Source organism: Astatotilapia calliptera, chromosome 16, assembly GCF_964374335.1.
Source record: "Astatotilapia calliptera chromosome 16, fAstCal68.1, whole genome shotgun sequence".
Taxonomy (NCBI): Eukaryota; Metazoa; Chordata; class Actinopteri; order Cichliformes; family Cichlidae; genus Astatotilapia; species Astatotilapia calliptera.
The window spans coordinates 35685504-35711371 of NC_137437.1; the positions used below are offsets into that span (position 1 = coordinate 35685504).

General features: G+C 43.8%; 3 protein-coding genes across 7 annotated transcripts; 1 reads left to right on the top strand and 2 right to left on the bottom strand.

Moving 5' to 3' along the window:
* The first annotated feature begins 1620 nt into the window (after positions 1-1620).
* LOC113008130 (FAST kinase domain-containing protein 3, mitochondrial-like) lies at positions 1621-7849 on the top strand. 2 transcript variants are annotated; one of them, XM_026145309.2, is made up of 10 exons: positions 1621-2079; positions 2331-3144; positions 3318-3468; positions 3591-3778; positions 3880-4048; positions 4923-5008; positions 5173-5341; positions 6568-6637; positions 6825-6939; positions 7215-7849. In XM_026145309.2, the coding sequence occupies exons 2-10, from the start codon at positions 2347-2349 to the stop codon at positions 7362-7364; spliced, it is 1896 nt and encodes a 631-aa protein (XP_026001094.1). In that variant the 5' UTR covers positions 1621-2079; positions 2331-2346; the 3' UTR covers positions 7365-7849. The 2 variants fall into 2 exon arrangements, with proteins under 2 accessions (XP_026001094.1, XP_080147122.1); XM_080290996.1 differs by lacking the exon at positions 1621-2079 and having other exon boundaries at positions 2092-3144.
* cfap65 (cilia and flagella associated protein 65) lies at positions 7519-21512 on the bottom strand. 4 transcript variants are annotated; one of them, XM_080290994.1, is made up of 35 exons: positions 21361-21512; positions 21146-21228; positions 20025-20212; positions 19846-19948; positions 19410-19576; positions 19075-19280; positions 18596-18732; positions 18288-18513; positions 17885-18153; positions 17621-17815; positions 17322-17530; positions 17052-17208; positions 16794-16913; positions 16417-16668; positions 16185-16324; positions 15959-16043; positions 15712-15858; positions 15382-15547; positions 15166-15294; positions 14838-15051; positions 14496-14624; positions 14246-14336; positions 14054-14139; positions 13861-13927; positions 13286-13396; positions 13005-13196; positions 12217-12375; positions 11972-12133; positions 10104-10220; positions 9302-9436; positions 9171-9221; positions 8861-9078; positions 8651-8767; positions 8166-8534; positions 7519-8055 (listed from the first exon to the last, which is right to left on the bottom strand). In XM_080290994.1, the coding sequence occupies exons 2-35, from the start codon at positions 21224-21226 to the stop codon at positions 8007-8009; spliced, it is 5244 nt and encodes a 1747-aa protein (XP_080147120.1). In that variant the 5' UTR covers positions 21227-21228; positions 21361-21512; the 3' UTR covers positions 7519-8006. The 4 variants fall into 4 exon arrangements, with proteins under 4 accessions (XP_080147120.1, XP_026001090.2, XP_026001091.2 ...); XM_026145305.2 differs by having other exon boundaries at positions 17322-17533; XM_026145306.2 differs by having other exon boundaries at positions 17322-17533; positions 21366-21466.
* A 233-nt stretch (positions 21513-21745) lies between these two features.
* On the bottom strand, positions 21746-24912 carry LOC113008285 (uncharacterized). The gene is made up of 3 exons (XM_026145589.2): positions 24126-24912; positions 23147-23307; positions 21746-22950 (listed from the first exon to the last, which is right to left on the bottom strand). The coding sequence occupies exons 1-3, from the start codon at positions 24589-24591 to the stop codon at positions 22606-22608; spliced, it is 972 nt and encodes a 323-aa protein (XP_026001374.1). The 5' UTR covers positions 24592-24912; the 3' UTR covers positions 21746-22605.
* Between the last annotated feature and the right edge of the window lie 956 nt (positions 24913-25868).

Consider the following 25868-nt stretch of genomic DNA (forward strand, 5'->3'; position numbering starts at 1 on the left):
GACCAGCCAGATGGGTTTTACTCCCTCTCACACACACACGCACGCACACACGCACACATACACACACATACACACGCGTGCGCGCACGCGCACACACATACACACGCACACACACACACACAGATTGCCTTGAAGATAGAGACACAAATGATTTTTTGTTCTGCCTTATTAAACCACTCACAAACTTTTTCTTAAGACGCACATCCTCATGTTGAACTTCTCAAACAGATCAGATGTCAGAAAAAAAAATACACTAACAAGAAAATTAACAACAATTTGTTGCAAATATTATTACAAGTTCAGAAATGCAGAGACTTTCAGTTTAATTCATGCTCTAATTTCAGGCACAGCATATGCTGCTGTGTGACTGAACGAAACTCTCCACACAAACTCAGACTTTGGGGTCCGTTTCTTTGTGCATGGTGCCATCTTGTGGAGACAAGAGTCAGCAGCAGGGTTAATTCGGTCTGTTTGGTCTCATTGTCATCGTTCTGACCCCTCACAGACTCACAGACCGGACAGACAGCGCGCCCCTGATGATGTTTAAAAGTCGTCAAAGCGCAAGTGGAGCTTTTCAGATAAACTGCAAAAATAAATTTCCCTCGTACGGTCCCGGTAATTTTTCTTATAAAGATGATGAAGCCTTATTTCTGTACCATTATTTAATTCCAGAGGGTTTTGAGTTGGGTTTTTGTGCCCTTGTTGACTTGTTTAAATGTGTTAAGGTTTCTTTAAGCAAACAGTATTGTTAAAGTTCTTCATCATGACTGAGCCAAGTGTCCTCTTTTTTGGAAATCAAACTATGGTCACCCTAGTAAAGGCCACTGTTGTAAAAAAACACCCGGGTATCTGAGCCTAATAACACTTTATTTGTTAAATCTCTCTGGGTAAAATAACAGTAATATTTCCCCAAGATGATCATCAGACAGCTTCCACTGTTTAGCTCTGCATTAGCACGCTACACAGTGCGTGTTATACCTGTGCGTCAGCGAATAGAAACACAACTGTATGAATCGTGCTCCGGGAGAAACTGAACTTATGACGTCATCTTTGACCGACCCACGCATCCTGACCTAAAGCAAACAGCTGACTCTGTTTGCTGGATGATCCAAATCACCTGCAGCAGCCAGAGTCCTCACACCTACACAGACATGTGACCACAGTACTGCAGTACTGAAGTCACTTCTTTGGCTCCCAGCTCGACGCACAATTACTTTTAAAATCCTTCTGTTAGGTCGTAAAGCTCTCAGTGGTTTGGCTTCCAGCACCTCGCTAACTTGCTCAGTGTCTATAGCCCAGTCACATCTCTCCGGTCATCAGCTGTGGACCTCTTAACTGACCCCAGAATTAGATCTGTGTCCTGGGGGCGCTTTCACCCTGGCCCTGAACGCTGCTCTGACCTGAGGTCATAATTGTGTGTGTGTGTGTGTGTGTGTGTGTGTGTGTGTGTGTGTGTGTGTGTGTGTGTGTGTGTGTGTGTGTGTGTTCCTTTATGCTGACTGTGATAAAATTACCATAATTTCGAACAATAAGTAACATGTATCAAAGGCTTTGGGCCAAAGTCAGTTATTTTAAGCATTTTCTAAATTAGAAATAATTCAAGATGTCAGAGGAACTAAGAGTCTGAGACCAGAATCTCACATTTTATTCACCCCGTGAATTTAAGTGAATTTGTCATTTTCTTTAAGACTGTGAAGAATTTCAGTCAGTAAGACCTTTTAACGGATCTCAGACTTCAAAAAACGTTTATAGGAAACAACACTAACAAGTGCTTCCAAGCAGACACAGATTTGTTGGTCAGTTGTTAAATATCAGAATAAAATCTTCTGACAGGTTGGGACGTGTCCACGGGTAGACGGCCAGCCACAGCTCATGAATTTCCCGTGGGAGGACGTCCCCCGCCAGATTTCCACTAACCCGGCGATATGAGTATGTACCGTGCAGTCAGCGTGCAGTACATGGTGTGACTACGGTGTGGCAGCACATGCAAAGACATGGCACCTTACACAACCTCATTACCAAACACTGAAGGGGAGTTCTGTAACATGCAGCAGGAGCAGCCTGTGGTCCTGACTGACGGTATGTAATCAGCAATCAGACAGAAAGCAGGAGGGATTTCGTTTCTGTAGCACGTCTCACAGCAGAGTGAACACATTTTATGACTCTTTGAAAACTTTTAACTTTGCTGTTTTTTCTGCAGTCGCTCTGAGAGTTTGCGCTGATGTTTTTCCCGTCAGTAGATTCGCCCGTCAGGTCAATAATGATTGTGTGTTGAGTGTCGAAGTTGTCATCTGTACTGACAGAGGGGTTTCTTTGGTTTTCTGACTCAGGATCTTTCGGGGGGAAATGAAGTCCTTGATGTGCCTCTTGGCCTCTGTCAGGGCGGCCTCACCTTTTCCTCTAAATTGTGGTTCAGTGCGAAAACGCACAAGTGTGGAGTTTGGCAGCAACACAGCGCGATGTCTCCAAATTACGCGCGGCACAGACTTGAAACTGATGAGCGAAGCTGCGGTTCCACTACTGAGGAAAAGAGATACTGGACCGAGCTGGGACCGGACTGGAAGACGCACAGCACCTCAAAAGGCACCAGGAGCAGCCCTCTCTCCGTACATCCCATATACCAAACCACAGAGTAAAGCAGCTGCTCTCTTCGATATTCAGTCTCTGTTTGAAGAGGATGTCATCGCTGAACTGTGCTCCAGGCTGCAAGCTTTCCCCCGCAGTGACAGGGCAGAGGGGCTGGCCTCTTTACTTGGAGCATGTGTTGAGTTTGGCCTGGAAGCCCACAACCCTCCAGTCCTCACACTGATGAATGAGTGCCTGGAGCTGCTCTCCAACAGGGACATCGGGGTGGCACAACTCTGCCGCCTGGGTGAGGTGGTGTGCGCCCTGGAAGGCCGCCGGTCACGCGTGCTGACAGAGGTGTTGGACTGTGTGTGCGCTGCTGTGGAGGAGGATGTCGTCTCTCCCAGTGAGGCTGTCATGGTCTACTCCCTGCTGACGCGGTTTTGTGAGCCTGCCAGCCAGCAGCAGACCCGAATCCTGTCTGCTTTGCACACAGACACACGAAGGCTGGTCCACCGGCTGAAAGCCGGTCAAGTCAGTGATATTCTGCAGTCCTTGTTGAAGTTACAGCAGACACAGGTAGACACAGCAGCAGCATCGTCCTTGATTGTCTTTGATTCGTGATGACAAACCAGCTGTCACTTAAACATCCACAAATTTTAATCTCTGTCATTTAAGAACCACAATAATAATAATAATATTTAATGCTTTTACACGAAGTAACGTGAGAACATATAATACTTGTTTCACAGGCTGTTTCCCTGGTGCTGAGGCTGAGTCACAGGGCATCGCGGGTCTTTAAAGCTTTTCGTGATGATGAAATCATGAAGGTACTCACTGCTTTAATGACTCTGGAACAGCATGATGGAGAGCTCGTGGCGGCTATGGAGAAACACTTGCCAGGTGTGTTTTTTATAGTTTTATTATACACTTAAGTCAGTGCGTCTGTGACTGTTCTGATCAGATTTCACTATTTGTGTATTAAAAAATAAAAGACCAGAAAATAAGTTTTCATTCTGTCTCAGGGAGGCTGGAGAAGTGCGATCCAGAGCTGATCGGTGCCATCGTGGAGTATTGTGTGCAGATGAGGTGCCGTTCTGAGCCACTCTTTGAGGCTGTGGCTGAAAACTTTGTACGCCACGCTGAGAACCACACCACCCTTCAGATAGCCAAACAAATTGTTGCGATGGGGAGGCTCAACTACCTGCCACAGGTGAAGGTTTTCTCATATTCTCAGAGTTTATAAACAGATCCTATGTTTTGCATATTTATTACAAATCTGCTGTAATGTGTCACTGCTCTGTTCCTCATCAGTGCTCCAGCCAGATGTTTAAGAAGCTGGAGAGCATCTTGTCAGAGAGGTTTTCACAGTTCCAGCCTCGCTCGCTGGTTGACGTGATGCACGCCTGCATCCACCTGGAACGCTTCCCTCTCAACTACATGACCAAAGTATTCAGCCCACACTTTCTACAGAAGCTGCAAGGTACGCGCCGGGCTTTTATTTCAGACTGTGAAAAGCAGGAGGAGAGGAAAAAGTCTGTCACTGTTCATTTTTGGGTGTTTCCATATTTCCTGTCTGAGAGGGATGATGTCTGTTATTTGCTGCTTAAACACTCTGGCTGAGAAACACTCTTCTGTTTCCTTAATCTAACATTTTCACTTGTTGCTGTCACTTTATTTTAGTGCAGAAGTATCTGTTAGGTGTCAGCTATGGTAAATGGTCTGTATTTGTATAGCGCTTTACTTGGTCCTAAGGACCCCAAAGCTATACACAATCATCCACACATTCACACACTGGTGATGGCAGCTACAGTGTAGCCACAGCCGGCCTGGGGCGCACTGACAGAGGCGAGGCTGCCGGACACTGGCGCCACCAGTAGGCGGTAGGTGAAGTGTCTTGCCCAAGGACACAACGACCAAGACTGTCGGAGCCGGGGCTCGAACCGGCAACCTTCCGATTACAAGACGAACGCCCAACTCTTGAGCCACGATCGCCCCCAGCACCGTGGTGTGATGGTTACACCGTCAGCTCACAGAGTTTGTATGTTCTCACCGTGTCTGTGGAGTTTCTGCTCTCCGGCTTCCTCCCACAGTCTGAACCACCTGATGCTTGTTAGGTTCATTCTAAATTGGCTGTAGGTGTAAATGGTTCATGCACGCTGGGATAGGCTCCAGCCCAGCTTTGAATCAGACAAGTGGAAGAAAATGGATGGATCTTAGTTTCTCTGCTAGCTGTCAAAAAATAGAAAACAACTTCTTTACAGTACAAGAATATATTGCACATATAACTGCATGGACTTTGTATTTACCCACAAGGCTACGCGGTGTCTCTGATGTAAGCTCTCTGTGTCCTGCAGCACAGGGGGAGCCACTGGACAAAAACACACTGGGGCAGCTGACACAGCTCCACCTCTCCACCATGTTAGAGTGCACATACTACTGGGTAAGAATCTGTGAACAGGGTTATAATTTTTCATACTGTAAACACGAGTTCTGACTGTCAGAGGTGAATTATAACCACAACGCTCTCATTTAACTCGAAAACAAAAAGAAGGCGTTGGCTCCTCGATAACAGGAGTGATTCGTCTTTACTGCTCTCCTCGCCAGGGTCCCAGACTGCCCTTCTTTCTTCACGTGAAGAGGTTTTCCTCAGCAGGCCAGGCCTTTGAGACACCAATGGAACGTCTTTTATACAAACAGGTCAAAGGTCCTCTAGCACAGCTGCTGGGGGGCACATTTTACTCCACCAGAATGATTCATGGTGGATACACTATAGGTAAGCTACAACAGGACACGTGACACATCATCACAGTACCTGCAGCTCAGGTATTTGACTTTCATGCTTATTACACGCTCACTGGACATTTTGTTAGGTACAGTCTGGGTTGGCCCCCTCGTGCTGGAAAGTTTCCTCAGAGATTTTGGTCACCATGTGAGCACCACACAGCTGCTGAACATTTAGCTACACGTCCTTGATGCCAATCTGCCAATCTGTCACATCCCAAAGGCTCTCTGTGAGACTGGAGGCCTTTTTAGTAAAGTGAACTCATCGTGTCTGAGATGATTTGAGCTTTGTATCCTGTATCCTGCTGGAAGCAGCCATGAGGAGATAGTACACTGTGGTCATAAATGGATGGACAAGGTCAGCAACAATGCTCGGCTAAGCTGTGGCATTTAAACGATGTTCAGTTGGTACTTAAACACACCCCACACCACTACACCGCCACCAGCAGGCTGAACTGTTGATAAAAGGCAGGACGGATCTATGCTTTCATGTTCTTTACTCAAATTTCTGGATGTTGTAGCAGAAACTCAACAAACTCAGCCCTGTGTTTCTCACAGGAGAGGCCCTCAGTCTGGTCTCCTGGTGCTGAAGCCCATCAGCTTCCAGGTTTCACAGAGATGATCACCTTGGTTGGAATGAGTGGTTATTTGAGTTAGTTATGCCTTCCTGTAAACCAGGAGCAGTCGTGTTATTCTCCCCTGATATCAATAAAACATATTTACGCAGAGACCTGCTCCGCCCTCCTCTATTTCAAACCTCCCTCTGTAAACACTAGAGATGAGAAAATGTATAATAGAAAATACTCAGAGCAGCACGTCTGCCCCCAGCAACATAACACCTCCAAAGCTCCTTGGCTCACCTTTCTTTCTCATTCTAATAATAATAATAATAATAATAATAATGGATACTTTATTGATCCCCATGGGGAAATTACTTGTTTTTCTCTGCATTTGACCCATTCACTCAGTGAAGCAGTGGGCAGCCCACTAAGCAGGCGCCCGGGGAGCAGTGTGTAGGGACGGTACCTTGCTCAGGGGTACCTCAGTTTGAACTTCAGCAGTTGTCTGTAAGCCTGAAAGCACTGAGGTGCTACCATGTGATTGGCTGATTAGATATGTGAGATAAGAGCTGTAGCCCGTGAGTGTATTACCTGCGTGCTGGGATAGATCGTGTTGTGACGAGAAGTTCGTTTTTTCCATTTCTTCCTTTTTGTTAAGATGTGGAGATTTGCCTGGATGAGAGTGGATTTGTTCTGCCTCCGTCTCAGTGGGATCACACTTACAAGAGGTAAGAACTGATCTGGCTCTGAGCGTTTTAACAAATTTCCAATAAATTGTAAGAAAATGTGCCTCCAACCTGTGAGGCTTAAACATGCTTTAGATTTTGAATCAGCTGAAAATGTGAAGCCCTGTTTTGTTTAAAACGACAATTAAGTGAGTAATTAAGCTTTTCTTCATGTGTTGTGCGCGTGTAGAGTTGTGTTGTGTTTGGATGATCCAAACCGTTTCTGCACCAACACACGACACCTGCTGGGGAAGGAAGTCACAAAGAGACGACACCTGCAGAGGATGGGCGTGGAGCTGGTGGAGGTAAGTGTGAAAAACCCCAGAAGATACTCGTGAAACTGAACGGTTGCAACCGGATAGAAAATGTAAGAGTTTTGTTTTGTGGTTAGAAGTTTCTTCTTTGTAAACTGAGAGGGCCGACTTAAACTTAATGCTATTGTTGCTCATTGAAATGAACTGTTAAATTCTCTTTTTGGCATGTTAACATCATATCTTTAAAGTTTTATATTTATTGTGTTGGTCAAAAATGTCAAAGCTGATCTGTATTTATTTTCTTCCTCGTCTCGTCGCTCTAACAGATCCCTTACTTTGAGTTTGAGAAACTGCAAACTGAAGAGGAACAGATCCAGTATCTTCACGACAAGATCTTTCCTGCTGTATCCAAGTTTAACAATCAAGCAGCGAACCAGTTAAACCAAAAATCCACAGTGAGACAAACCAGCTTGTAATGTGCTCGGGGTACCAACGATACCAAGAGGCCAAAACCTGAGGATCGTGAACACAACAGCTGAATTTGCTGGCAGTCTGTTTGCAAGGATGGACAGACTGACGGGGAGTACTCTGTAATCTGTTACTCTCATACATCCGGACACGGTGTCAGAATGTTGGATTAGAGGATTTATTCCAAAAATGTTTCTTTACTGTTCTCATATAACAAACTTTTACCTGAACTTAAATTATACACATCCCTTCCATTAAAAGATTTTCTCAAACATTGTTAGAACCTATAAGTAATATTTGAGATGCTGTGGAGCGTCTGCTGCCAGCTGGGGTAGGGTAATAATTCCCTTTATTGCCAGCTTTTCTTGGTAATATGTATATTTAAAGCTATTTTCTATTCTGCTATTAATTTATTGTTGAAAATTATATTTTCTATTTATGTGAGTAATAGTAAGAGAAATATTAAATGGCGCTCGGTACGGCTCTAACCTTCGTCCTTAGCTTCTGTGTGTTATTTTGACTTTTTATAGGGAAGAACAAGAATGCCTCACAGACTGAAGATGATCGAGATTTCAGAATAAAATTCACACGAGATGTAAATAATACACAACTGTTGACGACACATGTAGTTGTTCAGCATCTCATTCGTGTCAGAGGTGAGTTTTCTCCTCCCCGGTCGGGGGTTTGGGCGTCCTCCTCCTAATGGAGCAAACAATGCGTCAAATAATTAGAGTCCATTTCTGACTCGTGCAACAAACTAAAGAAAGAGGAAACGCTGCGAAGGCTAATGTGAGTGTGTCTGTACTCACCTGGTACTAACAGGTGGCAAGATATTAGGGCGGGGGCACGCCGTGAGGACGAGCTCTCCTCTGACAGCTTCCATCATCAGGTTCTGGAGGGTGTTCATCAAAACAAGTTCACTCATGAAAGCAGACACATGTTCGCGTGTGTGGGGCGTGTTTCCTGAGCACCCTGCACTCTCCTCGCTGCCCACTGCCCTGCTCAGAGCCCGAGTCTGCGGCCTGGCGGGGGGAGAAGAGCTGGGACACAAACACTGACAGGAGGAGGATGGAAACGATGATCTGTCAGGAGAGGACGATCCCGCGGGCCGGTAGGTGTCGGGCTTGGAGGCCGAAGAAATCAGACGCTGGATGAAGGCGGAGTCATCGAGTATGTCGCTGAAATACGAAGAACATGCATGATTGATTTTCAGTGTTGTCATCTTAAATATCACCGATCTATAAATTAGAATAAATGCATAAGACAGGCTGTCTACTCTACACGTGGGCGGTACCGTAGCAGACAGCTGAGTATGTGGAAGAGGATCTCTTTGTCGGGGCTGTGTGCTGGAGCAGGAAGCCCAGTAGAGACGGTGGGTTCAGGATGATGCATCTGAACTGACTGAAGGCTTCTAATAACAGCAGGAGAAATGACATGTCATCGCTCCAGCATCTACAGTTAAGCTCAGGGATGAAGGACTGAACATATTCTGTATCTGATTTACCTATAATGCTTATTAAAGTAATCAGGACAGTTATTTAGGTACTCTATAAGGTCATGGGAGTGTGCTGTGACCCTGAGATACAGCAGAGCAGGTCTGGGGGGGTCGGGGCGCCTCCATACTTTTGCTATCTGTCGCTGTTCCCGCAGCTCGGCCGTTCTTAGCTTAGTGCCTGCACTGGCTGCTTCATACACACCACTGGCACAGATGGGAGGAAGGGTCTAGAGTGGAAAGAGAACGTGAAGTCAGAATAAAAGCTTCATGTTCTTTTATAGTCTCGTAATTATTTTAATAATAAAATCACAGAGACCACCTTATATTTTCTGAGTGGCGGACCTTTTCTTACAGGAACTGCTGGGAGTGTCTGTGACGAGACAAGGAGTGAAATACTTTTGATTTCTACATGATTTTAAAAAATGTAATAATTAGTCTTTGAAGTCAGACCTCGTCGATCAGAACTCTTTGGCTCTCTGTGATGTTTTTGTCCGTGATTATAAATTCGTTTTTTTGTCTTTCTCTTTCTTCTTCCCAGCGCTGCAAAGCATCGTTATACCGAGTACGTTCAGCTTCCAGAGTAACCTAGAGAAGAGAGGAAAAGGACGCAACAATTCAAGGAAATGAGAAAAATAATAACAAAAAACTTGATTTATGACACAAGACAGAAGATGAACAAGGATAAAATGTTTTTAAAACATTTCTTTTAGGTAAAACTGAGCTGCATAAAACAAGACTGGATGTCTGAAGTGAAATGTTTAATCCTGCTGAGGTGCTTTCAAAAAGGACCCTGAGGTTTTTACCATATTAACTTTACAGACAGGAGCTCTGTTGTTGTACTTATTTTAGCTGCAGTAAGTTCTATTCCATCCAGCATCAAAGCAGGCAAAGCTTTGAGTTTACGAATGTCAGTGGGGTTAAAAGAAAATAGAGCTGCGTGTCGTCTGCATAACGTGCCTGCAGGTGACACGTGGCAGGGGTAACATGTATAAAGGAAGGAGGAGAGGTCCAAGCACAGAACCCTGAGAAGATGCATCTGACCCTGCGTGGGTAAGGTGGCCTGTGACTTTCCTAGGGCAACAGTAAGCATTGTTGCAAACAACGATAATGCACCACACCACACTGCAGTTTCTGCACAGAAATGGTTTGTGGAACATGACAAAGACCTCATTGTACTGACTCAGTGGTGTGAACTGGGCCTTTGTGCCACCTGTAACAAAACCTAAACTTTACGATGATGCGTCTGTGTTACCTGACAGACGACATCCAGCTGATGAACTGTGGGGTAATCAGTAGAAGTGAAGGTGAGGACACAAAGGGCACACTCCCCCGGACGAAGACGACCTCGGTCTGGGTGGATCTGCACAACCTGACACAGCACATCAACGCTCATCAACGTGAGAAAGAGAATAAAATAATGGCTTGTACAACAATGAATACAGTGGGGCAAAAAAGTATTTAGTCAGCCACCGATTGTGCAAGTTCCCCCACCTAAAATGATGACAGAGGTCAGTAATTTACACCAGAGGTACACTTCAACTGTGAGAGACAGAATGTGAAAAAAAATCCATGAATCCACATGGTAGGATTTGTAAAGAATTTATTGGTAAATCAGGGTGGAAAATAAGTATTTGGTCACCTCAAACAAGGAAAATCTCTGGCTCTCACAGACCTGTAACGTCTTCTGTAAGAAGCTTTTCTGTCCCCCACTCGTTACCTGTATGAATGGCACCTGTTTGAACTCATCATCTGTATAAAAGACACCTGTCCACAGCCTCAAACAGTCAGACTCCAAACTCCGCCATGGCCAAGACCAAAGAGCTTTCGAAGGACACCAGGAAAAGTATTGTAGACCTGCACCAGACTGGGAAGAGTGAATCTACAATAGGCAAGCAGCTTGGTGTGAAAAAATCAACTGTGGGAGCAATCATCAGAAAATGGAAGACATACAAGACCACTGATAATCTCCCTCGATCTGGGGCTCCACGCAAGATCTCATCCCGTGGGGTCAAAATGATCATGAGAACGGTGAGCAAAGATCCCAGAACCACACGGGGGGACCTGGTGAATGACCTGCAGAGAGCTGGGACCAAAGTAACAAAGGTCACCATCAGTAACACACTACAACGGCAGGGAATCAAATCCCGCAGTGCCAGACGTGTTCCGCTGCTGAAGCCAGTGCATGTCCAGGCCCGTCTGAAGTTTGCCAGAGAGCACATGGATGATACAGCAGAGGATTGGGAGAATGTCATGTGGTCAGATGAAACCAAAGTAGAACTTTTTGGTATAAACTCAACTCGTCGTGTTTGGAGGAAGAAGAATACTGAGTTGCATCCCAAGAACACCATACCTACTGTGAAGCATGGGGGTGGAAACATCATGCTATGGGGCTGTTTTTCTGCCAAGGGGACAGGACGACTGATCCGTGTTAAGGACAGAATGAATGGGGCCATGTATCGTGAGATTTTGAGCCAAAACCTCCTTCCATCAGTGAGAACTTTGAAGATGAAACGAGGCTGGGTCTTCCAACATGACAATGATCCAAAACACACCGCCCGGGCAACAAAGGAGTGGCTCCGTAAGAAGCATTTGAAAGTCCTGGAGTGGCCTAGCCAGTCTCCAGACCTCAACCCCATAGAAAATCTGTGGCGGGAGTTGAAAGTCCGTGTTGCTCGGCGACAGCCCCAAAACATCACTGCTCTCGAGAAGATCTGCATGGAGGAATGGGCCAAAATACCAGCTACTGTGTGTGCAAACCTGGTAAAGACCTATAGTAAACGTTTGACCTCTGTTATTGCCAACAAAGGTTATGTTACAAAGTATTGAGTTGTATTTTTGTTATTGACCAAATACTTATTTTCCACCCTGATTTACCAATAAATTCTTTACAAATCCTACCATGTGGATTCATGGATTTTTTTTTCACATTCTGTCTCTCACAGTTGAAGTGTACCTCTGGTGCAAATTACTGACCTCTGTCATCATTTTAGGTGGGGGAACTTGCACAATCGGTGGCTGACTAAATACTTTTTTGCCCCACTGTACAAGCCGTGTTTGTGTGATCCGTGACAGTCAAACAGAGCCACACAAAGAGGGCGGATCTATGTTTTTTTTGGCTACCTTTGCACCTTCCTCTTCCTGCTGGTTGGTGTGTTGGGGCAGGTCCCATTCATAGTGGGCGGTGTCTGCGCAAGACACGTTGGTGAGGAAGAAGATTCTCGAAGACTGTGAGCACACAGGGATGTCACCTAGAAAGATGCTGTCCTCAGACAGGAACAACACCTGCATAAAGCAAACATGTTAGAATTCAATGAAAATAATATTTGAATGATACACAAAAAAGATTCAAATGAACGTAGTCTCACCTGTCCCGGGAAGGGCACCCTCGTAACACTGGGTACAAAAGCTTGACAGTCACTGCTGTTACAGTGGTTTGAGGAGTCTTGTGTAAGGCTGCTAAGCCCACGTCCCTCAAACCTCACGACCGCTGAGTCACTACCTCCGATGTGGATAGGAACATCTACCTGGGGATACAGAAACGACAGAGTGTGTTTATCGTTACTGATCTGTTATCTTTCTAATTCCTCTTGATTTCTAAATGATTATTACCTAAATGATAACAATGCCAGCTGGTGAAGTACAAAACACAATTCAAACCCAGTTCCAAAAAAGACAAAATGTAAATAAAAACAGAATCTCATAAACTCTAAATAAATAAATACATACATGTATATATGCAAACCAATAAATTCTGCTTTTATTTACATTTTTAACCTCCTAGGACCTGGCGTCCACATACGTGGACATCACATTTTGGGTTATTTAGACCAAAATACTCAATTCTGCTCTACAAGGGCCTGATATCCACTTACGAGGACATTATACTGCTACTGTTCTATCAAAGTTTTAAACTAATATCCTCATATGTGGCTCTGATTTTTCATAAAAACAAAAATAAGGTAAAAAACATCTGGTAATTCTTTGTTTTTACATTCATCGGGCCCCAATCGCCCCAAATATCAAAGAGAAATTAAAAATGCTGCCGTGGAAGAGTTCGGGTCTTAGGAGGTTAAACAGCATCCCAACTTCTCTGGAATCAGGTTGTGTAAATATCCTGACGACAGGGAAAGATGTGCAGAGTATGATGTCGTACGTGATACGTCTTCGCCTCCAACGGTGAGAAGATCCATTCCAGCTTTGCAGTTTTCCCTGGAGGAATTTCTCCTTGTGGATTGAGGCAGCGCAGCACTGGATGGTCAAAGTTGTCAGCTTGAAGCTGTGACAACACAGCTGTGTCCACTTCATAGCACACTGGCACTGCCCCACCATTGTGTAATTCATACACCTGCGTGGTAAACAAACAATCACAAATCTTTTCGTTCCAAGCGTTGGGCTGTAAACATCCTCTCGCTGCACACACTTGCAGAGACACACCTGCTTTGGAGGACTGCAGTCTCCAATAGTTACGGAGGTGAAGAAGTGTTGGTGGGAGTCAAAGTGGAGATGTGGCTGATCCCTCTCTACCGTCGCCCCCTGAAAGTTCAGCTGCACACAGAATACATGAAATGGACACAAAGACAATGAAAACAATCGAATGCAGCGAATGTGCTGATGTTAAAAGAAAGTACATCATCCCTTAAAATGTGAACTGTCACATGAATAAGTTAAAAATGTTTCTTACAGAATGCCGAGTGCTTGCTCGTAGGGGGTTGTTTGATTGTTGGGTTTTCTCCGTATAACTGTGGGGTCTTTATTTTTCAAAATAAAGTGCCATGAAGCGACTGCTGTTGCAATTTGGTGCTATATAAATAAAACTGGATTCTTTGACTTCATAAATATCTGTTTGTCATGCCCCTCATTCATTAATCTGACATAGCATCACAAAAAAAGGTCAAAAATGTAAAAGGAGCACAAAGCTAGCTTACCTTTGACACTACCAAAACTGTCAGGTGACTTATTTTTACTGCACTGTCAGACCTGCGTAAATATAAAGTTTTTAAAAGCCTCACCAAGATTTCTCTGCCATATGAGAGCTTGAACACAACAGGAAAGTGATCCGTCCCAACAAAGACGTGACTGTGAACGACAACGTTTTGAATGTTTTGGTATCAGTTTATTAGTTCATTGGTTAATAAATTAATTTGCTTCAGATTTTAGTCAGTGTGTAATGATTATGGGACATGTGCAGTCATGATCTCTGACCTGTAGCTGAAGTGTACTGCCCTCTTCTGGCCTGGGAGCAAAGTTCCAGCGCGAGGTGAAACACTGAACAATTGGTTGTCCTGAACCTGTGAAAAACATGAAACATTACTTTTGTTTTTATCTCTGTCTTATCATAATATTGATATTTTTTCTTGCAAAATGGAATAAACAAAAGATACAAAAAAGTAAGACCTTCATTTGGGACAGCTCTGTGTTACTGAACTCTCCCGTCACTGCCCAGTACTCCAACTCTATCTGTTGATCCTCTGGAAACAAGAAGGCCCTAATATCAAAGAAGAAGACAACTATCAGCAGATGGTAGAATTTACCTTCAAACCATCACATACGCTCTACTTTCAACAACAAAAATGAAAAATGACAGGGTGCATAGAGCAGACTGGTCTGTAATAATAGTATACTTTATGGCATGATATTTACATACCAGTGTACAGGAATACACCCAGGGTTGTGAAGCATCAACATAAGGTCTGAAGGATCTGAATCAACAGGAGCCGAACCAAAGTTGAAATCCAGCATGGTTTTGGTGAAGATGGAAGGACTTGTGTGCAGTCTAGAGACAGATGGAGACAACAGGGTGGTGCGCACCACACCCAGACACTGCAGGTTTAAAATGACTGTTTGTTTTTCAGGAAATACAAACTGTTCTACAACAAATACAAAATAATTCAAATACAAAAAATTACCATTAATACCAAAAAACTTTAATTATTCCAGGGTTACGTTTCTGTTTTGTTTAGTTTTTTTGCTTGTTTCAGATGCTGACCTGTGCCTGGTGGGAGTCTGAAAGGTCAGTTCTTCAGAGGACGGGTTGGACAGCAGCTGGTCGTTGAGACAGTCCAGTGAGAAGAGTTTCCATATGTGTGTCTTGCTGAGTCTACCCACACAGCCACAGCTCCACGCATCCATCGCCTGCAGGGTGGGAAACACACCCCTAGCTCGCACTTCACAAAGCGCTTGGGGAGATGACATCACACATCCTGGAGAGAGAGAGAGACAGGGAGAGCAGGATAAAACAGGCAGTGTTGCTTAATAATGACTTGGAGTTAAATTGCAGTAAACATTTAAGCGTATGGAGTGTGTATGTTTTCTACCACTGGCATTCAGAGTTGTATATGTGATGGTCCAGAGGTACTCGGCTTGCCTGTTCGGTCTGATTGTGGATCGGACCACCATGGTGGAGTGAGAGGCAACAGTTCCCCTCTCCAAGTCCAGCTGTAGGGCTAAAAGGACACAGATTCAGTCTCACTAGTAGAATCAAAAAGTACAGAGTGCAGATGAACGTATACGTGTATCACAAAACGAGATACCACTTGGCTGAGCTGCAGAGTAAGAGTGATGTTCATCATCCAGAAGTATCTGCTGCACAGAGAGGCCGAAGGAGACTGGACAGGGGCTCTTGTTTACTACAGGAATCTCAACAGTTCGACAGCTTCCAACCAAAGTCTCTCCCACATCAAGGATGGATTTCTCTGCCTGGGGAGGAAGGCACCTCTAAAGATCTGCTGCTGTTCCAAAGCTACAGGAAATGATTGCTTGAATTTTCTTGCAATATTTGTCTACGGTTATGACTGACTCACAAAAAACAAAAACAAGCATGTGTACATATTGAAATCACTCAAACACATGAATAGTTCCACCTCTATCCAGCCCCTGGATCCCACTCCCTCCACTACAAGGGTGAGGTGTGACTTGATGGATCCATGTGACTGGACAGGCCAGTAGGTTAGAGTAGGTTCTAGTGTGTATGCGTTCTCTGCCAGCGGACTGAAGGTCCACGTCTGCATCTGTAGTAAAAATAAACAAATTAAACAGCTTTTTTTTCCACAGTTCCACAGTTACTGTCTACATAAATGTGCAGTGTGCACTCCTCTCTCAGTCTCTCACACAGCACTCATTGGGATGCAGTTCACCAGCATCTGGTTTGACAGAGATAAGCTCCTGGTCTGGCTCTGGAATGCTCCACTGGAATCTATCATGAAAGGAAATCAGAGAAAGCCAGCTGTAGACAAGATGAATGATCCTGAGGTAAGTCCAGACTACAAACAATACACTGAAAAATGTCGGAAAACACGACCAGAATAAGAGCGCAGAAACAAATCAGGCAGCCGACCTCACTGGCAACAGGCTTCGGTTCCTGATGTGATGGGTGCGCTGGGCCTGCGAGCCCACTGCTGTTGGCTGGAAATATAAAGTGCTGCCTCCTTCCAGAGACACACACAGCTTTTCCACCACACTGACAACTGTCAGTTCCTGAAGAAGAAAGAGACATTAACAGACAGTAAAATAAAAATAACGTAAAAACGTGAGTGACTGTTGACTGACGCTCTCGTGCAGGGCCGCACCTTTGTGAGTTTAGATGCATTGAGCTGCAGGTGTAATTTAAACCCCTGGTCAGAACTATCCTCTGCTGGCACTGCTCTGAGGGACAGGATCTGGTGATCTCCTGGCTGGATCAAACCACAGCTTGGAACTACAAACGCCGATTCTGCCAGGGCAGGGTTTGAGCTGCGCTCCAAACAGAAAGTGAGCGGCCAGTCTCCAACATTGTGAAGCAGGACTGTCCGATAGGAAATGACACTGAGGGCTGGAAACACCTAGTAGAACAAAATCATTCAGCAAGCTCCAGATGTTGTTTCTAAGAAGGAATATTTGATTTATTATCTTAAAGATTTTCCTCATGAGTTGGGATTTGAAGAAAGTGCATCTTTTTTGTTCTTACCACGTGAGGGGGATTTACGGAGCAGCGTGGAGTGAAGTGTTCTTTGCCTGGCTGAAAGGAGTGGCCAATGACTCTGATGGTCACACACCAAGGCGGACACACACCTGTGTCTGGACTGTGCTGCAGAGTCCAAAGACGCATGATTGACAGCATAGGTTTGAAAGCATGTGACTGTTTAAGACCAGGTTATACTAAGTCAAAAAAGCACCGCTGCCTGTTGTAATGCACAGTTTACTGCAGTGTATAAAATAATAATACCTTATTGTATGCAAAGCACTCAAGTTGTGCTCCGTGCAGAGTATTGAGCTGCTTGGGCGCGTACGTCACTCTGAACAAGGTGGACTTAAGTGGAGCCAAGTCACAAGATGATGGAGCGATGGAGAATGGAGACTCTTGGGCGGCAGTCCAAACGAGACTTGAAGGGAAATACATGAAATATATGCATCAGCGGTCAGAAATTAAAGGTAGATTTCAGACAGAAAAACAAAAACATCAAAAGAAGCCACGCTGCAGGACACGAAGACGTACCTGAGTTTCCTCCTGGTGTGGTTTGTGATAGAGACCGACTGCGTAAAAGCAGATGAAGGAGATGAAGAGGATGTATGCTTGTGATTAAACAGCAGTTCAGTCGGGGCCACAGATACACGTAGCAATGGCAATGAAGATTTCAAACAGAGAGGATCCGTGTGCCCCAAGCAGGCCCGGTAAAAGTCTTCCACGGCGGTGGCTGACATGAACTGCTGTAAATGACACAGACAACGAGTCAGAGAGGCAAGTCTAAGCCTTCGCTGAAATTTAAATACAGAAATGTGAAAATGGAAGCATACCCCCTCCACAGGGGAGTGCAGCCCTTTCTGGTCAGACTCTATTTTATGACCTCCCCGCAGGGCTGCCGGGGCATGTGGTGAATTCTGTCTGCAGTCCTGCTGAAGCGTGTGCAGAACCAAGTGTTCAGGTTTTAGTATGGCAGGTTTCTGGTGCCCTGAGTGGCAGGTACCAATCAGGTCAAGAAACACCGGCTCCTAAAAGAGACATTATGTAAGCACATAGGTAGAAATGCTTGTCTCCGTGCCGTGTTTAACATGTCCTACCCCGTCCAGTACGAGACATGCCACTCTCCTGTAGTGTGCATTAGGCTGTGTGGGCCTGTAGGCTGCCTTCACTCTGGTGTGACTATGTGGGAGAACAGCGCCACTTGCTGGTAGGATACTAAACACACTGTTCCCACTACAGTCAATATCCCACTGGTAGAAAGCCTCAGCAGTGGAAGCATTAACGAGCTCCACCGTCCGTACAACTGATCCTCCTGCTTCAACACATTCAAAATCCACCACAGAGGAAGACAAGGCAACTTTGGGACCTGCAAAAGGAGATTATCTGGGTTATAAACTATCTTCCTTTTATTATTTGAAAATACAACTTTCTTGGGAGTGTACATGTGCTTTACTAAAGCTACAGAGAAACTGAGTTTTCCTTCATGTCTGGGCCTCTTACCAATACAACGCCCAGAGAGTTTGAGCAGACTTTGACTGAGCGTGCCTTTGCAGTTTAGAGACAAGTACTCCACTGAAACAGTATCCACCACAGCAGGGGAGTAAGTGACTGAAACCCGCCGTGATCCACCAGGAGCCACCCTACCACGGGTGGCATCACAGCTGAACTCTGATCCAAACGAGGGCACCCCACCAGGCAGCCGTGACAGAGAAAAAGACGCCGTTACCTGCAGGAAAGGATGCAAAGATGTGTGGGAGAAGGCTTCGAGCGTGAACTTTTGCACTTACGTGTCTATGTGCACCACCCACCGGAGACGGGTTAAAAATGTCAAAGTGTTTCTGCAAACTCTTGCCAACAGCAACAGGACCAAAGTCCACCAGTGGGCCACCATTATCTTCTCCCTCTTTGCTGCTGGGATTTTTCACCAGTAGATGTGGATATTTAGCTTAAAAAAGCAAGATAAAAAGTCGCAGGTAAAACAGATGCTTGAAAGACCGATGTGTCAGCTTTTGACTATTTGAAGTAGATCTAAAAATACCTAGAGTGGAATTTTACAGGGAAAACAGTATTTAGGCTAACTTTCTATTCCTCCTTTTGTATTTTACGTTCATCGTGTGATGTTGCAAACGTTATCTTTATGGGAGTGGGCCAAGCCCATCATTTTATATTTTGGTCATGACGTACAAGTAAACGAGACAGTGAGGAGGCTGACAGTTATGACAGTTTCTCACGCTAACCCTTACTCACTGACACTGTGATCAGATCTTTGGTTTGCTAGTTACAGTACCTAGTCCCTGTAGGAGGACAGTGCAGTTGCTCTCGAGCTTGCCCTCCTCTCCAAACCTGCAGAGAGCCTGCTGCTGGTACACCAGTGCCTCCTGTGGCCGGAAGACCACTGTGGTGTGACACTCCTGACCGGGTTTCAACAGGCCCTGCTCTGGACGGAGCTGGAATGGTGCAGGACACTCCCACTGGAAGTACGTATGGAGTTTACTACAGGATTAAATAAAAAAGAGGCGATTAAAGTAAAATAAAAGCAAGCGTTCTATTTTCTATTTCCTCCCAACATAGAAAACACACATACAGGTTAAATGAAATACACACAGAGACATAACCGTGTACCTGGCATTTTTTAATGGGAAATCAGTGTGTGTGGAGTGTTCAACAGCACAGAGCGGGAGCATCACAGACTCAGGAACCTCCAGGGTGTGAGAGGGAACGACGGCACGGAGGCATACATGAAAGCTGCCTTCTTTCCCTTGAAATTCAATGCTGTCCTCATACTCACACTGTCTCAGACACACGCAGCAGTACACAAGCAGAAGACTTCAAAGCACAGAGTGAGCTGCTGTATTTAAATAGTTTATCATCTACTCAGGATTTTATTGAAACAGTTAAATTACTTTTATATTTACCTGCTCTCTATACATCAGTTTGTATCATGTAAGGTTACTGACTACAGAGATACTGCTGCATAAGCATGAAAGCACTAGTACATTTCATATTTCAAAATCAGTGAAGATCAAGTAGTATTCTGTCTGATTTTGACATGTGTTACCCTTTGAAGAGGTTTAAAGGTGACTTGTATGGAGAAGGAAGTCCCGGGGCTGATGACAGCTATGTGAGGAGCCAAGGTGGAGAAAATCTTGGACACAGGAGGCCTGTGAAGGGAAGCGAGGGACGTGTTATCTGCAGGGATAAAACAAAGCTTAGCTTTGCACAGAGCAGATTAAACACCTTATGTGTAGCTTCTTTAGCTTGTTGTGGACGTTCTTTAACACTAATGTCTTGGTAAATTCTCTGCCCAGGTCCCAGTCCTCCCAGGCCAGCTCTGGTCTCGTTTCCACTCCAAAGAAGCAGTTTCTTTGGCTTGGTGCTCGTCGCTGACACTTCCCAACCCTCTGCCTGTGGGGAATCCCTGGATCCTGGCAGGTTTGGTGTTGTAGGAGATGTGAGTTTTGGAAAAACACAAAAAACAAAACATTTATTCCAAATTCAAAACAATCTTTAACATTTATAGTGGACCTGAAACAGTCATACAGCAATGTCTCTTTGAGAAAAGGCAACTATATCTTCAAAATGATACATTTTTGTACAAACTTTACATTGACCAATAGGAATGGATGAAGTCATTCAGTGAACATTTTTTGCACACAGTATATTTCAATTAAAGATTTGGCTTGATAAGAACAAATTATGATTAATGATGTTAGTTGTAAATGGATTAAATACAAATATAAAGATCCAGATAGATGGTGTTGATACAGAAAAAGACATTATAGATAGTTAGAAAGGACACGTTAAATATATTCTTCCTTCAGTGTCAACAAGCAGCACTAAACAAAGCAGAGCAGGATTTCACATCACTCCATGTTCACCTTATTTAAGCTATTGTTCAAAGGTCTGGGACAATAACAACTTTTGCAACAAACATAAATTTAACCAAAAAGAAGTATAAAGATATGATCTTCATCAGATAGGAGAGGAAGATGTTGAATTTTAGTCAGTGTTTCTGTTTTTAGCTGCTACTTGCTTTGCTGCGTGGAGCACAATTATGGAGTTGTGAAAACAAGATAATACGGGAATAATTTGTATTTTATGTAGCGTACGTATTATGTGTAGTTAGAAATGTGTTCACTGCTGTTATTGAGGTTTAAATCAACAGGGAAGCTGGATAAATAAACACTGATAACTTTGTGACATTGTAGAGTTTTTACTGGATTATTTTCTGTATACTGTTTACATTATTGACATAAAGTAAACAAAACTAAACAAACACAGTTTCGTAAATGTGAGCACAGCACAGGGTTATTCTCACAGATCTCAAACAGGAAAAAAACAATGATGCCAAACTTTACTTTGATATCGTTGCCAGTGACGGAGGCCTCCCGTGGAGCGGCAGACACCAGCGGGTCAGGACCCCGAGTCTCCGCTAACATGGCTGTAAAGGAAGAAGACGCTTAGTCCTCGACACAGAAGGAAACACGGGGAATGGTAACGTAGCTCTTTCCCGTTTAAGACACATTTTACGGTCAGTAACACGAACTGGTTGGTGGCTAAAAAACAACCTCACCTTACCGACACGCGGAGCAAACTCTTCAACTACTTTTTATTTGCCTCAAAATTGAAGACGAAGAAGAAAGAACACGCCGGGAACAGACATGGGTCAGCGTTGTTGCGTTGTCGTTTCCATAGCAACAAGCCTCCAGAAGAAATTACGGCGACTGATAAGGGTCATTTGCAAACTGCTACGTGAGGACGTAACCAGAGTGGTGACGCTGTGACGTAGTTTTACGGTATGTAAATACGCGGATGCAGAGATATGTTAGGTTATAGCAGGTAATCATCCTTTAAATGGTTCAGCCACACTGTGTCTACTTTATTAAATTATAGAACTTTAATTATAATTCATAATCCAAAGTTTCTCATTTTTTTCAACAAACTTGAAAACACATGAATTTAAGGTAATTTCGAAAATTTTATTAACAAGCAAACAAAAACTCTGACACTGCATTGCAAAAAAAAGAAATATATTAAATTCTATAACTGTTAAATTATATATTTTTTACAGAGTACAAGGGGGATGAGAAGGCAAACTTGAAAAGCAAGGCATGCAGATATTTCACTGAGTCCATGGCTTTAACTAAATACAAGCATTTCCAAGAAACTAAAACAAAGGGAAAGCATTCAATATCATAAAACAAACTAAATTCCTAAAAGGAAATACAGTAGCAACACAACAGTGTGCCTGTTATGTGTTTATAATGCCCTGAAACATCAGCTGAGTTCACGTAAATCATGTATTGTAACGGACCAGGAAACCTGGATAATATTACCATCCACACTGACACCATTAGTTTTATTTTATGTCTGTCTCATTGTCTACTACCTTCTATGAAAGTGCCATTATCACTCGTTCATGTAGTTTAATTGCATGCGCGTACAAAGATAAATGTGTTTATTGCAGGTGGCAGGACAGGGAAGTGGGCTTTAAGTCATAAAGATAAATTCAAAAAGTCTGAATTATTTGTTGATTTTAAAGTCATAACTCATGGATGGATAGCTGGCTATTAAAGCATTAAATGTTCAGGTACATAACAATTGAACAGTTCTGATTTCATGTAATATTAATAACAGACTGAGATGTTTGGAGTTGGTTTAGCACTATGATCCAGGCTGTTAAAAAACAAACTAACCAAGCAAAACTTTTAACAAAACGTTGTTTTCATTCCACCGTCTTCGTGCACAGGATTGCAATGGCATTACTATTTTAATAATAATGAGCATAAGAAGACATATAATAAAAACATGGACGAGTTTATGATGGGAAAGCCCCAGTTTTTGTTCCTGGGCCTCCCTCCTCAGTCTCCTCCTCTGAGTAAGAGTTGTAGTTTGCCATTTCTCCTCCTGAATGCCTCGTGAACCCAACAGAGCCAAAGGAACTTTCTCTCAGCTCTTTTATCTGCTCTTTCTCATCCTCGTGTTCCCCTGCTATCTCCTCCTCATCCTCTAGGCTCAAGGTGCGAGAGCCACCGTGACGTTTGATACTCTTCAAATCCATCCCGCTTCTTTCTCTGTCCGCGAGGCTGCTTGGAGTTACTTGTTCCCTAGTTTTGCGACTTCTCTTCCACTTCATCCGCCTGTTCTGGAACCAGATCTTAACCTGGAAATGGCAGGAATCATCACAGTTTGGACTATTTAGTAATGTAGCTGGCTGAACTGAGAATAAATGAAGTTGGTATATGAAATGCTGACAAGAATGTAGTAAAAATCAAACACCAGGGAGCTGTTAATGTTACACACAAAAAATAGCCATTGTTGGCTTATATGGTCATTCACTAACTTTGTCAGCGTCTAACCTGAGTCTCTGTTAGCATGAGCGAGGTGGCCACTTCAAACCGTTTAGGCCTGGATAGGTACTTGTTGAGCTTGAACTGGTTTTCCAGTTCCAGCAGCTGCTGACTGGTGAAAGCTGTTCTGGGCCTCCGACACTTCCCCAACAAACCTGTCTGAGATGGTGCTGAGGAGAAACCAGACAAATTATTTATGACATATCAATGATATTAATTTGTCTCTGCAAGTGGAAATATTTCACTTGTTATGACTGGTAGGCCTGTAAGGAAGCAAATCATATGGCGGCCTACATAAAGGTAATCTATAAATGGGATTAAGGAGGAAAGGAAATATTACAAAATCCCAAATCCTGGTTTCTCATTGCTGCCACGGCCGACCTGTGTCACAGTGTTTCTGTCAGTTAACAGTTATTGCTTTGATGGAGGGTCATGATAACAGGATTGCTGCAGAGGAGTAATAAACCATCACAGGGGTCCATTACCTTAATGAAAACACTATAAGTGTGATCAGTTGACTGAGGTCTGTATCAGGTGTTACCTTTACCATAAACAGTGCATGTTATTTGTATGACATAAATCGTCCTCAAACTACAGCTTCTCAATGTCAAAGCACTTTCAATACGAACACACAGGTAATAGTGATCTTTACAATAAACGACCTCAGAGAAAAACACATGCAGCTGTGCACCAAACAATCAATAACTAAAGAAAAAATATAGAATCAATTTATGAAGTGCTTTATTGTTCTACATAAATTAACACACTGGCCAAATACGTGATCAACAAAGAAACACTGCAACTATTAAATTATTATTTAAATGTTAATACCAAGCAAAAGAATGTTATAACAAGTTTTATTAAATATTCAAAAACTTTGATCCAAAAATTAAGATGTTGAAAAATTCTTACCATGTACGAAAATAACAATGATAAAGTTTATAGGCGAGAAAAATGCAAATCTGTGGAAACAAACACGCAAACTCACCGTTATACTCTCTGAGTCTGGGCATCATTATCCCGGCTCTGATCCAAGGCTCCAGTGGGAGCGTCCCGGTGACCCCCTTCAGCTGCTCCGGATACGGATGGACCAGCTGCGTGAAGCCGGGGTACATGAAGGCGGTGTGCTGGCCTCCGAGGGCCGCCACGGGATACACAGAGCTCGGGTGCATTCCGATGAGACCCACCTGATGCAGGGCAGGGAATGCCGACTGGGACAGGTTGAAGAGATGAGACTTGGAGAGGACTTCAGACTGCGCCGGAGACGAGTTTGAGGAGTTTGGATGAGGGGAGGAGGGCGTCTCTGAGCCGCCGGTCGACAGCGGGCTGTCTCCGGGGCTCCTGCTGTGATACAGCCCGGGGGACGCACTGTCCGTGTCCGTCCTCTGGTCCACGTCGTGCGCCAGCAGCGCATCAATTCGAAAGTTTTTGGATTTCTCCATGTTGGCTGTCATTCTGACTCGAGATGTGTCCTCTGAACAGTTGATGTTATTTCGTGTGAAGCGTTTTTGTTGTTTTTAAAACCCGAACCTAAACTTCAATAATGAAATAAACTCTTCTGATGAACTTTCGATGTTTCCCTAAGGTCTTGATACACGGGTTAAGCTTGTCATTCCCACTCACGGAAGAAATGCCTTTTTTCTGACCCACTGCACGAACTCTGCGTGTAAAAAACACTTCACCGCTCCGACAGTGAGCGCAAAAATTACTCGAACCCAAGCGCACGACAAAGTCTGCTTTGTTGTGATTGGCCAGAGCTCTGCAGAAGCACAGGGGCAGGAACTCACAAACTCTTCTGGTGTTAATTGATCTCGTCCTTCTTATGCATACAACTAGGTCACAGAAATGGCTTCCTGTAAGCCCCTGTTAGAACCATTTACGCGTCAATAAATCTCAAAGCAGAAAAGATTAACCTGTGTAGGAGAACTTTGTAAAAAGGAAAGAAAGATTAATAATGTGAACTTCTTCTTCCTTAAATGTCTGCGTCCTCTATCTTTAACCCTGTTTCAGGTGAAGTCGAGGTGTAGTTTTCTCACACAACCTCTTACACACTCATTATATTACACATCCAACATGTGTGAGGTGCAAACACTCTTGACGACTATATTGCCTTAATTGCTGTAATCTTACTTAGAGTTATGACAAAAATTAATCATTTTACAGCTAACTCTTGATTAAACTTTATAGCCTGCTAAGGTTGACAGAAACCCAACTGTTCTTATCAGCAGCCGCTTCCATGATTATCGTCATCACCACACTACAGAGCACATAAAAGGGCAGTAAACTGAGAGAAAGCAAACTTTTCTTTGTTTTCCCCTCCTGTAGATTAGAACCACACCGGCAAAGTAGACACAGGTGACAAAAAACACGTAGTAGTTGGCATTTATTCTTCAATTATACACACGGTGCATGCAACCAAGATTTGGAAAGGGAAGACAGTTTTCTTCTTCGTCTATTGCATGCAGTAGTATATTTTATATATTAATGTGCACAAAAGAGGACGGCATGTAAGTAGTTATAGTTTTCCAGGAGATCTTCCCTTCAACCTAAACTGATTCCTACGTGTCGCAGACAAACAGACAGACAATATCTTAATTAGAGGCTGAAACTGAGCAATTAAGCGTCGCTTAAAGGGTTCAGCCTTCATCTATATAGACTATTTTCCACAGTCACCAGGTGTGATTTCCTGCTGGACTTTACAGGATTGATAAGAGACAGTCATTGACCTGGG